The sequence below is a fragment of the Sebastes umbrosus genome, chromosome 14 (assembly GCF_015220745.1).
Source record: "Sebastes umbrosus isolate fSebUmb1 chromosome 14, fSebUmb1.pri, whole genome shotgun sequence".
Lineage (NCBI taxonomy): Eukaryota > Metazoa > Chordata > Actinopteri > Perciformes > Sebastidae > Sebastes > Sebastes umbrosus.
In genome coordinates this window covers 6592582-6606135 of record NC_051282.1, presented here as the reverse complement: position 1 = coordinate 6606135, position 13554 = coordinate 6592582, and the positions used below count along the sequence as shown (strand labels likewise).

General features: G+C 38.7%; 1 protein-coding gene across 1 annotated transcript; it reads left to right on the top strand.

Annotated features, from left to right (window-relative positions):
* Positions 1 to 5066: 5066 nt before the first annotated feature.
* Positions 5067 to 13530, top strand: ypel3 (yippee-like 3). Its single transcript, XM_037793270.1, has 5 exons — positions 5067 to 5506; positions 8413 to 8531; positions 9238 to 9281; positions 10002 to 10110; positions 12342 to 13530. The coding sequence occupies exons 2-5, from the start codon at positions 8415 to 8417 to the stop codon at positions 12429 to 12431; spliced, it is 360 nt and encodes a 119-aa protein (XP_037649198.1). The 5' UTR covers positions 5067 to 5506; positions 8413 to 8414; the 3' UTR covers positions 12432 to 13530.
* The last annotated feature ends 24 nt before the right edge of the window (positions 13531 to 13554 follow it).

Below are 13554 nucleotides of genomic sequence, written 5' to 3'. Positions count from 1 at the left end.
TCTATCTAAAGATATAGAGGAGTAATGTCTACCTGAGCAGAGAATGAAGTCGCTCTCCCTCTGTGAGTGTTGTAATCAGAGCTTCTCTGTGCTTTGTTGACATCGCCGGGCCAGCCACGGTGCTTGTAGTGCATGTGAGCGTGCCCCACTGGCTAGCTCACGGCCGTGCTCTGCTCTGCGCTGCGCTCATACTTCATCCAGAGTGGAAGCTTAGCGAGCTACTGGTTCCCCACCAGTAGCTCTGTCAGCACTGTTGCCGTTGTTTTCCCTTTTAGCACCGTTAGCTGCATGTTGAGAGCTGTGCAGAGGCAATATAAATGCTCTGAATTTCGAAATTTAGCACCTTTAAAGGTCCAGTGTGTAACATTTAAGGGGATCTATTAGCAGAAATAGAAAATAGTATTAATAAATATGCTTTCATTAGTGTATAATCACCTGGAAATAAGAATCGTTGTGTTTTCATTAGCTTAGAATGAGCGCTTCATATTTACATAGGGAGCGGGTCCTCTTCATGGAGTCCACCATGTTGCTCCACCATGTTTCTACAGTAGCTCAGAACAGACAACCAAACTCTGACTCTAGATTGAGATTTTTGCATTTTCACGTTACCTGAAGGCCACTGGAGTTCTCCGACAGGCTTGTGAAACTGCGGTAACGTGAGCCGCAGAGTGCTAAACCATGGTACCGCCAGCCACCTTCTGACTTCCATTGCTCCTAAAGTAGTGTTATCATGGTAAGGATAGCCTCTGAGTGAGGCGAACGGCGTTACCACGTTTTTGCACTCAGCGGCTCACGTTACCGCAGTCTTATAAAGGGAGGAGTGAGCAGAGGGTTACTCAGTTTGTTGCAATTTGCAACCATGACACTAGATGTCGCCAAATCATACACACTGCACCTTTTTTCCCCTTTATTAGTGCACTAGGACGTAGTACAAAAAGTTGACAAGACATAGGACAGACATAATGTGTAACAAAATGTGCTGAAAATAGACAATCATTATGTTTATGCTAGTGGGAAAGCTATAGACAATGTGTATTAGAATGTGTTTCTGTGTGTGTGTGTGTGTGTGTGTGTGTGTGTGAAAGTGTGAAAGTGTGAAAATGTGGTGTATTCATATATGTGTAAGTGTGACCAGAGGAATGTGCAGGTATGTGTGTGGACTGAAGGAGTAGAGAGGTGAAAAAAACATTTGAAAAAAGAAGACAAAGTGGAGAAAAGGAAAATACATAAATATATATGTGCACATATACACTATAATATAATAATAATGGAAACTTGGCTTAGTGGAGGGCCAGCATTGTCCACCACCCTTTTTCCTTTTCCTTGTATTTAGTTTTCTTATCTTTATCTTATCAGGCCATGGGCCGCCTCCAGACCTTTAGGAGGGAGCTGGTACATTACAGGTCAGTCTTAGCTTCTCACACTGGGCTAACTCCACACCCTCTGGGATGGAGTACAGTATGTGTTGGAGTTGGTTTACTAAGAAATAATAAAGGAAGGGTTTCTGTAGGGTTAAATTTGATCCACGTGTATTGTTATTCCAATAATATTTGGTGATGGTGGAGTGATGATAACGGTGGGTTGAACTGGAATCGTTGATAATAAATCATTTATTTTTAGAGTATCGTCATTTTAACATAGCTTTTCTGCCCATAACCGATATTGGCATTATGTGTTGGAGATCATCATTTATTGTTTTAAGCAGTGGGGTAGACAAGTAGACATTGGGGACAGCCTGAGATGTGATGTGATCAGTTGCATTGTGGGATAGGTGGGCTGTAGTGGATTTGATCGAGTTCATAGAATAATTCGAAATTTCTGTGATTCTCCATATAACCAAATTTCACTAATGTGGCAAATAGAAATTTATCTCATCAAAAGTGTTTTCTGCATCAAGGAACACTGTGGTGGTTTCTGTTTGCTGGAGAGATGAATCATGTATTAAACTGAACAGTCTGCATGTATTACTGGATGAGCAATTTAATAAAAAACATTTGATCTGAATGGATTATTGAAGGAATCACCTTTCTAGTCTGTGACCCAAACATTTACTTAGGCTTCTTCTATTTTTGTCTCTGTGTTTGTGAGTGAAATGAGACGGTGGCTGGCTGGTGGAGTCGGGTCTTTGTTGGGTTTTGAAAGAAGGGAGATTTTGGTGGCATTCATGTTTGTTGGTAGTCCGGAGTTTTGTTTTATTTCCGTTGTCCGTTGGTGAAAAAGTGGTGCTAGGATGGTGCAGAAGTGTTTGTAGCTGGAGTGAATATTTAACCAGCTGGACCACGTCACCTGAGATCCCATTTCTCATGATAAGAGAACGTGACTTTGTTTTGACTGTGTCTGATGTTATTTTCTGACATCATTTGATTGATTTGAATAAGCTCTGGAATTAAATGATCTGGAATAATTCACTTATGCTTTTATATTCTTTTTTGTGGTATTAAGATGAAAAGAACACAAACGTGCTGGAAATGAAAAGAATAGGTACAGTTATTGGTACCACAGATATATCCATCTAGGAGAGCACAGTGTCATTAATAGTATCTAGGCTGTGTTGTGCATCTGTGTTTAATACTGGCACTCATCTACTATAAAGGCACATATAAACGGAGGGTTTACATGGGCAGTTAGCCTCACCTGTGTGTTTGCTTTCCCAGGCTATGGTCAAAGTCCAGCCACACCGCTGTGATAATAATCAACCAGTCTGTTGGTGAAACAAAGGCTGCATTTTTCTGACCTGCTTGGCCGTGCTTTGCAGTGTGACAAGTGAGTTAATGGAATATAAGTGGATCAGTGCAGACTGAGGTCTTTAGTACAGTAGATTCAAAGAGCAAAGTGACCCAGCTGAGAAATAAGGCTCTTATGATCTCAACCGGTCGAGGCAGATTGCCACCAACCCAGAGCCGGGTTCTACCCAAGGTTTCTACCCAAGGTTTCTACCCGTTAAAGGGGATCTCTTGTTGGGTCTCTAAATTATTGAGTACAGTCTAGACCGGCTCTATATGAAAAGCATCTTGAGATAACTTCTGTTATGATTAGATGCTATATAAAAATAAATTGAATAGAACTGAATTGACAACCAGGGCCGGAGCTACCTCTGAACAAACATGCAGAGGGTATTTCACCAGGGATATTTTTTTAAATCTGGAGGGTTTATTGACATTAAGTGGGGGTTATATTCACATATTACACATGTTGGGACTAAATACCTTAAAAATGTAGTGTTTTTAGGAAAAAAAAAAAAAGCTTTTAAATAGAGCTGAAACTTTTATCAATTAATCAATTACTCAATTTACAGAAAATTAATCTGCAACAATTTCTGCAAGCAAAAATGGCAAACTGAATAGTAAAGTGCATGTGAATATTTGCTGTTTGTCTTAATTTTCTATGATTGTTAATGAATATCTTTGGGTTTTGGACTGTTGGTAAGTAAAAACAAGACATATGAAGATGTCATAAACTTGTGATGGAGATTTTTCTCTATTTTCTGACGTTTCATAGATCAAATGATTAACCAAGGGAATAATCAACAGATTAATCAATAACTAAAATAATTCTTAAGAGCCCTGCTTTTCAAACAGCATTTAGACCATTGTGTTAGGTGATACATTTACAGAAAATATAACTGAACAGTTAAATTAATAATAAATGAATTAATAAAATGTGAACTGTTTGATTTTTTTTTAGATGTGAGAATCTATTGCAGAGTTTGTTTAGTTTTATGATTGATGGTGCTGTGCGGGAGGAATCTGGACCTCCTGGCTGTAGGCCTGCATACAACACAAACACATTTAGAAAGCAAACACAGCCTCAGAGACAGTAATACAAATAAACCAAGAAACCACAACAACCACACCACATCCCTGTCCTTCCTGTCCAAAGATATACACCTGAATCTTGTCACATAGCCACATGATCAGTCTGCAACAGCAGGATATCTTCTTCTTATCTTAAATTTGTGAGCCTGGTTTGATAGCTCAGGGCTTTTGCCCTTTTCTATTCATAGGCAATCCTTGGAGGGAGGAGAGAGGAGATGAAGGAGGAGCCCAGTTGGTGTTGAGGCAGCATGGCCCATGCCCGGACAGTTGAGGAGTTTTCTTTTTTTCTTATCTTGTTTTTTATATATATATCTATATCTATATCTATTGATATAGATATAGATATATATATTTTTTCTTTCTATCTTTTCCTCATAACAAAATAAAATAAAATGAAATATGAATAAAACAAAAGGGAGAGAACAATAAATAAAAAAATACAAATTAAATTAAAAATAAAATAAAGAAATAAAGAAAACTTAAAAAAGCCAACATAACTGGGCAAGATCAATATCATGTGACTGTGTACAGTGTGCGCGCTTGAGAGGGGTGGGGGTGGCTGGCTGTCAGTCAGGGTGCAAATCAAATTAAGGCTAAAAGATTAAAAAGAATAAAAACATAAAGTAAAATAAATATATATAGGTAGATATATAGAAGTAAAAGAATGATGGATAAAAGGATGGTGTTTAATAGGGTGATGGATAAAAACAGGAAGTTTTAAAGGAGGATGATGGATAAAAAAAGGATGATGTGGTTGTATGTGGTGTGTGGACTGTAACTGGAGTTAAATGTAATCATGGGTTAATATTGGTGGTGGGGGGGATATGAACCCCTCTATAACAGCATTTATGAGACTGTACCATCATAATCGTAAATTCGTGAGCCCGGTTTGATAGCTCAGGGCTTATGCCCTTTTCTATCTATAGGAAATCATTGAAGTGAGGAGAGAGGAGATGAAGGAGGAACCCAGGTGATGCTGAGGCATCATGGCCCATGAAGCCAGTTGAGGAGTTTTTTTAATGTTTTTATTTTTTTTTAATTGGATAAAAAAAAAAAATGGAGAGAAAAATAAAATAAAGAAAGAAAAAAAAATAAAGAAAGAAAAATAAATAAATAAATAAATAAACAAATAAAGAAAGAAAGAAAGAAAGAAAGAAAGAAAACTTAAAAAAAGAGCTAACATAACTGGGCAGACTGTACCAACAATCACACACTGATAGCCATAAAGGGGCTCATGTGAAGTCGCCTCTGATTGGTTGACCCACATTCCCGACGTCACCGGCCGCCTGTGATTGGTCGACGGGGATTTGTTTTGCACTCTTCAGACTTCCTCCTTTCTGCGTGTTTTCATAAACAAACCACATATTTCTCCCGCTTGGGCCGCCGCGCTGCCGTCCTGCCATCCTGTCAGCCTGCCAGCACTGTCGGACTCCTGCTCCTAGTTTTACCGGAGGCCGTGGAGGAGCTTTGAGAGCCGGTTTTAACGTAGAAAGACGCGGTTAGTAACCGGGGCTCCGCAGCAACAACAACCAGCAGCAGGCTGTCTGTGTTGTCTTTATTGTCCGAGCGTCAACGCGTGGTCGACGGTGCGACCGAGCTGACCTGCTGTTACCTGCTTTCATTAGATGATCTTCATCTGTCAGTCACATCTGTCCAGCTGTGTAGACTGAGAGGAGCTCCGGTAGCATCAGGTGAGTGCACAGACATCCTGCAATGCGCATCTGACCTGCTGCTGGTAGCTGCTGCTGTGTGTTGTGACGGTGCGGAGCTAGCTCTGAGCTAGCAGGAAAGCTAGCTCAGAGCTAGTGGCCGAGCTGTCCTGCAGCTGACAGATGCATCAGGCCCTTTGTCACATTATTTAGCGACTGACAGACGGTCATTAGTGTTGGACAGTGCATAATAATGGCGCAGCACACGTTGCAGGGGGTTTGCATGTAATGAGGCTTGGAGGATTGTTTGTGCAAAAACTATTATTAACCAGGAAGCAGCTGCCTGCTAACCTGTGTCCTCCTAACCTATCTGCCTGCCAGCAACTAATGTGTGTTAATATATATAACAGTACATGCTCAAATGTTACTATATGTCCATGATTACAGCTACATTGTTTACAAGGGCTGCCATTCTGTTGTTTTCATATGTTTCCACCTACTTATATGTACATACTAGTTCTAGGTTTATTTTTTACCTGCCTTTGTTCAGCTTTGTTGTCCTTGTTTGTCTACTTACTGTATACCTTCCTGTAAGATGTTGTTGTTTGAACTATGCATAAGTATCTATGGAATACACAATATAAAGACTATATTAGAATACACTATAAATATACCAGGCTAATACAAGTAACATGAAAAGGTTGTAAATCACACTTCATCATTTTTGACTTCAAAACTTTGAGACTTATTATGTCATAATAGACTTAACTTCCTTCTTTTCATCCTTTTTTATTTTCCTAGTAGAAATGGGCTTTGTAGTTTTTAATTAATTAACTTGGTCAATAAAGTGTCAAACTCAATAGGTGTGTTCATATATAACATTACATGCTCAAATGTTAGTTTGACTATATGTACATGATTACAGCTACATTGTTTACCAGGGCTGCCATTCTGTTATTTTCATATACACCTATTTTTTCACCTACTTACATGTACATACTAGTTCTGTGGTTTTTTTTTAACCTGCCTCTGTTCAGCTTTGTTGTCCTTGTTTGTCTACTTATTCAAGATTCAAGATGTTTATTGTCACGCTGGTTATACAGGTACAATCGTTTTATGTGTAATGCTTTTTGCTGGGAAGCTCCATTAAAATAGTAAGTTATATTACAATTATAAAAGGAAATACTTTGTACAAGGGCATATTAAGAACATATACATTAAGAACATATACAGTATATACAGTATAAGATATATTTTTGTGTGAGAAGGTGTCGTATGAATTATCTATTTAAAAGTCTGATGGCCTGGGGGAAAAAACTTGCTGTATCTCTTCCTGTAAGTTGTTGTTGTTGGAACTATGCATAAGTACTTTGAGAGCAACTTAAAATCCAGAATAAAATTCCTTGTACATGTACACACATATACTTGGCCAATTTTATTTTACCTTTATTTAACCAGGTTAGTCCCATTGAGATTAAGAAACTCTTTTCCAAGGGAGACCTGGCCAAGATGGTCAGCAGCAAGAACACAAAGTTGCAGACACAGACACAAATAGAGATAAAATACAATTCACAAACACTAAAAGCACTAAAATTTGCATTAAAAGAGAACTATCTAAAGACAAATGGGGGGGACAAAAAAGGAACTTTTCTGGGAGTCAGCTGAACAACAAGGGGGCTAAAATCATTGGCATGCCATAGAGTCTGCTTCTAAAGCCTTCATTTTAGATTTAAAAATATTTAATGATACCAGCTCCTTGATTTTTAGGTCATTTTGGAGCAAATTCCAGGCTGAGGGTGCAGAATATGCAAAAGCCCTTTCCCCAATTTTTGTCCGAGCTTTTGGGACAGAGAGCACAAAGAAGTCCTGTGAACGCAGTGAATACTGTCCATAATAAAAACACTTAAGTATTGTGAGAGCAGACCCAGAATTACCTTATATATAAGGATGTACCAATGGGAGAGCCTACGGATTGCCAGTGCAGGCCATCCCACCAATAAAGTTAATTCTGATAGATTAATCTGTCTGATGCTGTGAAGGCCCATTTCTGCTATAGGAAAACAAAAAATAGATGAAATGTTGAAATGATAAAATGCTATGAAACATTGTCAAAATGATTAGTCTAAATTATGAGATACCAAGTCAAGGTTTTAACAAATCATAGATAGATAGATTGATAGATAGATGTACTTTATTGATCCCAAATTGGGGAATTATTGTGCTACAGCTGCAGGTTTTCCAGGAAATGCAGTAGGAGGAACAGTGAATAAAATGTACATATCAACACGAGAGATAAATGTCTATAGAATACACAATATAAATAATATATTAGAATACACTATAAAAAATACCAGGCTACTACAACTAACATAAAAAGGTTGTAAATCACACTCCATCATTTTGACTTCAAAACTTTGAGACTTATTATGTCATAATAGTACTTTTGACTTAACTTGCTTCCTAACTTTTCATCCTTTTTTTCTTTTCCTGGTGGAAATGGGCTTTGTAGTTTTTAATTAATTTAACTTGGTCAATAAAGTGTCAAACTCAGTAGTTGCACTCAATAGGTCCAGAGTTTTGTCTCATAATGTCTTACCTTATCTTAATACTCACTTCACTTAGCACAATTATATAAAAACGACAGCAAAGGATTTGTAAAGCTGTAACCAGCAAATAATTGGTAAATACTTGTCTGAACAATTATCAAAATGAATGTTGTCTGATCAGTTCCAGCATCATGATGATGTGTTAAAAGCTGATGTAAAACCTGTCTGTGTCTAATATCTTCCACTTCCTCACTGATAGCTGAAAATGTAATCAAAACAAAAATCCTTAATTCACATGTATGGTTAACCAGTGGGTTTTAGGAGTCCTAGCCTGTATTGCTGAATCAGTAACACATGCACAACTACCATACTGTCCTCTTCTTCCCTCTTCCTCCTCCTCAGACATGGTGAAGCTGACAAAGGCCAAGACATTCCAGGCTTACCTGGACTCCTGCCACCGTCGCTACAGCTGTGTGCACTGCCGCGCCCATCTGGCCAACCATGACGATCTAATTTCTAAAGTTAGTATGCTGCCACTCTTTTGTTGTTAATAATCATCTCAGACACCGCCTCATGGCTCTCACATAGTTTAGCTTTAGAAAGTAGCAAAACTGGAAGAACTGGACTGACATAAAACAATTAAGAGATCTCCCAAAGTTTAGGGATGCACTGATCCCACTTTTTCAGTTTTTCAGTTACCGATAGCGATACCTGGGCTTTGGGTATTGGCCGATACTGAGTACCGATTCCGATACCAGTGTTTAATTAACAAGCTGTATGTCTCACTGTGTCGAAGTGACTGGGGTTATTCTTTTATGTGTAAGGCAACATCCGGCTTGACTTAAACATCGCTTTTCTAACTTTGTAAAACAAAATGTAACAAATAAATACGTAGATATAAATGAAGTTTATTGTGAATTGTTATTTATTATTAAAATAATAAATCGTACACCAACAACTTGGCAAAAAAATCTTCAAAATTAACAGGAAACCTATATAACATAGAATTTAATTGAATATATTGGGCCCATTGTCACCGATACCCGATCCAGCTATTTGAGTCGGTATCGGGCCAATATCCAATCCGGTATAGTGCATCCCTACCAAAGTTAGAATACATTTTGGAAAGAAAGAGAAAATACAATTAATATTATGTTGTTTGATCAATATGTTAAGTGGACAAAATTTTTTTTTTTTCCTAATTCATTTTTCATCCATGTCTCTTAGTCTTTCCAAGGCAGTCAGGGCCGAGCCTACCTCTTCAACTCTGTGTGAGTATTTTGTTTTTAAATATTACATGTTGGCACATTGAATGTACAAAAGTGGTTATTTTTTATCTCCATAATCACTTTGTAGACTGGTAAAAAGTGACTTCAGTAAGTGTTACATTTGATTTTATATTCATCACAATTTTAAAAAACACTTTCCTTAAATGTTTCTTTGTATTTACTTTAATTTGTTATCAAAACTTTTCAGATTATATTAGTTTTGTGGATCATAGAAACAAAAACAAGTTGGTGAATCTATGCTCTTCTTTGTTTTCCCAGTGTGTCACCTCATCGTTTCAATAGTCTGGTTTTCTCTGAAAAACAAATTCCCAGTATTAGACATGTTTGCACAAACCACATTGCCAACAGATAATTTGATTTGCTCTCGAGTGAACCTTGAAGTTCGCTTTAGTCATACTTCTTCTGGGTTAGTGGGTCAGAAATACTCAGACTCTGAACCTAAAATGGGAGCCTCTTAAATAACTCAAGCACTTCATCTAACTTAAAGGTTTAAATTCAATCTCTGTTCTAAATGGAATTGTATCCTCCCCATGACTGTTTCATGAACTTAACACTTAAAAGAAGCAATATAGGACAGTAGGTCCTTTTACTGTTTAAGTTCACAGTAGTCTCTCTCTTGGTAAGGAGAGTAGTTTAATTACTGTGAAGCCTTCTGTGAATCAGAGAGGAGCTGCTGTTTGACACCACTGTGTCTGGTTTCAGGGTGAATGTCGGCTGTGGTCCTGCGGAGGAAAGGCTGCTGCTCACAGGACTTCACGCAGTCGCCGACATCTACTGTGAAAACTGTCACACCACGCTGGGTTGGAAATATGTAAGTACATCCATGTACGTGTGAATAAAATGCTGACTCATTCACATTGACGAAAGGGGGTTAACATGGTTCCCACCACAGAGACCTGGTGCAGGTTTTGATTTACAGTTCGGCGTCAGATTTCGCCCGTTGATGTAACATTAGCAGGATGTATCGCAGGTGATCTGATCCTTCTCCTGCTTTACTTTTATTCCCTTACTGTGTTTACTTTCTTTCATCCACTTTGTGATATAGAGTGATGCTAAGTTACGCACCTACTTAGAAAAACTGCACTTACATTCAGGGGATATCTATGATGTGCCGTGTTTACTTTACTTTATTTACCGTGATTGAGAACAGCAAAGGAGCTGAGCAGAAGGTTTGCTGTGGAGATGGCTTTGCTAGATGTGTGTTACTGAAAAGCAGAAGCTTGCAGAGTCTTTTTTCAACTTCCTTAATGTTGTCTTCACGATCAACAATCTACACCGGCATCAGGAGCTTGTAGGAGAAAGCAGAAGCAGCACAAGCTGAGCAATCACCTTTCTTGTGGTGCCCACATGGTATCTTTGTAGCCTGGATGTGTAATCACATTTTTGAAGAAGTGCATGTCAGCTACGTTACAGCTACAGTGGGTATGTGCGTAGACTTGGAAGCTACACCATAAAACTTCTTAACCCGCAAGTATAAATACAGCTTTACACATTTCAAGATGTTGTTGCAGATGACATCATTTTAAAAAAATCCCATGAGGGAATAGGCTAATAATACCTAGTTTCAGATGTCAGAGATGTGAAGCACACATTGCATTTGCTCTCAATATGCAACAATGTTTTGTAGTAAAAATACATTTATTCACTGCTAGAAATACAAGTGCTGATTTAGTTAAAAAAAAAACGAATTTAAACCATAGACTGTATATAAGAAGTGGACATAGTCACCGTGACGTCACCCATTGGTTTGTGGACTGTCGTATTGAAGCCTTGAGTTTGGCATTTTGGCCATTGCCAACAATTTGGCAACGATAACATCATGAGGTCAAGGCAGCCACAGTTTTTAGAGCCAGGCGCCGCAATTGCTCTCCACTGACTGCAAGACCCAGGGCATGATCGGAAACGCCTGGCTGTTGCCTGATCAAAGAGCTGATTGGCTCTTAGTTTTGACAACAAACCCCACGTGTTGTAGAAAGTCAAAAGTTTCTGTGTAATTGTAATATTTAACGCTAGATTAGGCTATGAGTCTCATGTTGTGCAATGAAGGATTAGTCTGTTAACAAACACATCTTGTATGGTTGATAATAATAATAATAATAATAATAAAGGTTATTTATAAGCACTTATCAAAATTAGCAATTACAATTGCTTTACAAGGCAGACATAAAATAATAATGGATAGAATATAATACCATATACATGTGTGTGTGTGTGTGTGTGTGTGTGTATATGTATGTATATATATATATATATATATATATATATATATATATATATATATATATATATACGAACAAATATAAGTAAATACAAACGTGGTCTGCAAACTACAAGTAGCCTACAGATTGGATCTAACAGGATGTAACTATTCCTTTGATATCCTGTAAATTCTTTGAAGGCTGCTGGAAACGTTTGGAAACTGTCCGACTCGATCGCAGCTTTTTGTCACCGCCCCCTGCTGCTGCCGCCGCCTGATCTCGTCTACTTTCCAGGCGAGGTGCAGTTCATCTCGAACGAGCCTATTTTTAGGCGACCAAAATGTTACGATTAACTTTCATGAACTGAAAACACACTGTGAAAGGGTTAAAGTTGTAAGACGAAAACACGGACAACTCCCAGACCGGACAACGCCGTGGTAGCGACCTGTCGATCCCAAGGTAGCCATGCCCTAAAGCATCCCCTGCTTTATGGTCTATTTGACTCTAAATGGGACCATAATTTACTAAATGAACATCATGCTGTATTGAAGAAGACTTGAAACTTGTGATTGAGACCATAAACTCATGTTTACAATGTTTACTGAGGTCATAAATCAAGTGAGAAGTAGGCTCATTTTCTCAGAGACTTCTATACACTTCTATGCAACCAGAGGAGTCGCCCCCTGCTGGCTGTTAGAAAGAATGCAAGTTTAAGGTACTTCAGCATTGGCTTCACTTCTCAGACCGGGAGGTTGCTGCATGTCTGTTTATGAATAAGTCTGAGTTGAGCAATACTCTAATCTACTTTTTAATGACCTTTATTATATGTCCCTCCCTTCTGCAGGAACAAGCTTTTGAGCTGAGTCAGAAGTACAAGGAGGGGAAGTTCATCATCGAGCTGTCCCACATGATAAAGGACAACGGCTGGGACTGAGCGGGGAAACCTTCATCTTTCTTCATGACTTTGTTTCTTTCAAAAGTTGCATCCCCTCGACTTAAAAAGGGTTCCAGTGTAGCTTCCTCATCCTGCGTACGAGCCATCGCTGTGCCACACTTTCACTTCGTACGGCTTCGCCAAGAAATAGCATGTGATGCCTTTTTATCTTTTTCTGTTCTTCATGTTTTTTCCAGCGACCACATCAACAACACATTTGCTGATATTGCTATCCCCAATTGCTAGTTGTGCTGGGACATGGACTGAATGAGTGCAGGGGGGTTTGTGTGTGAAAGACTGGGAACATGTAGTCACACAGGCGCGTGTGCATGTTGGGTTTTAAAGTGTTTGAGTGATGGCCGCTAAACAGCCCCGCTGTGTGGGAGGGGGGGCGAGGCCAGTGCAAGTCAAATATTCTGACCTTCTTACACAGCAGATGCAGGTATTTGGGGTTTTCCTTTTTGAGATTAAGGTGCACATTTAGACGTATCTGGCCCAAGCTGAGTAAAGTATGTAGGCCTGTTTAACCCCTTAGATCATTTCTGAGTGATGGGAATGCTTAAAGCAGTGGGAGGGCTTGTTTTTTTTTTTTATCAGTGAAATTCATGTTTTTTATGGTAAAATCAGTTACACTTGTTCATATTTTGCTAAAGGCAATCAGGAGGTTGAATTAGTGATGTTAAAGCCCGTAAACGTCTCCTGCAAGAATTCTTAAATCTGGAGTATGAGTGTCTTCTGCTTGTAGGTATACATTTTAGTATGTGTGTGTGTGTGTGTGTGAGTGTGCTGAGATGTCTTAAGCTGGATGGTGTTGAGATGCATTATAGCCTTGGGGTTCACATCTAGAGTTTTCCGCTGCACAGTTTGGGATGTCTTCACTTTTACTTCATGCTGATGAGATCTCTCCTCCATGTGTTTGTGTATATACAGGCTAACACGGAGCTGCCCCCTACAGATACATTTACTCAATCGTGTTAGAGCAAAAGTGTGATTAGGATTATGTAGCATATTTATGGTGATTTTTAATGTCTGCTTCTTTCATTAAAGTGTATTATTTTAACCTAATCTTTCATTAAAATACAGCGTGTCTGTAACTTGCGTTCGGTTTTCTTTTGCTCTCTGA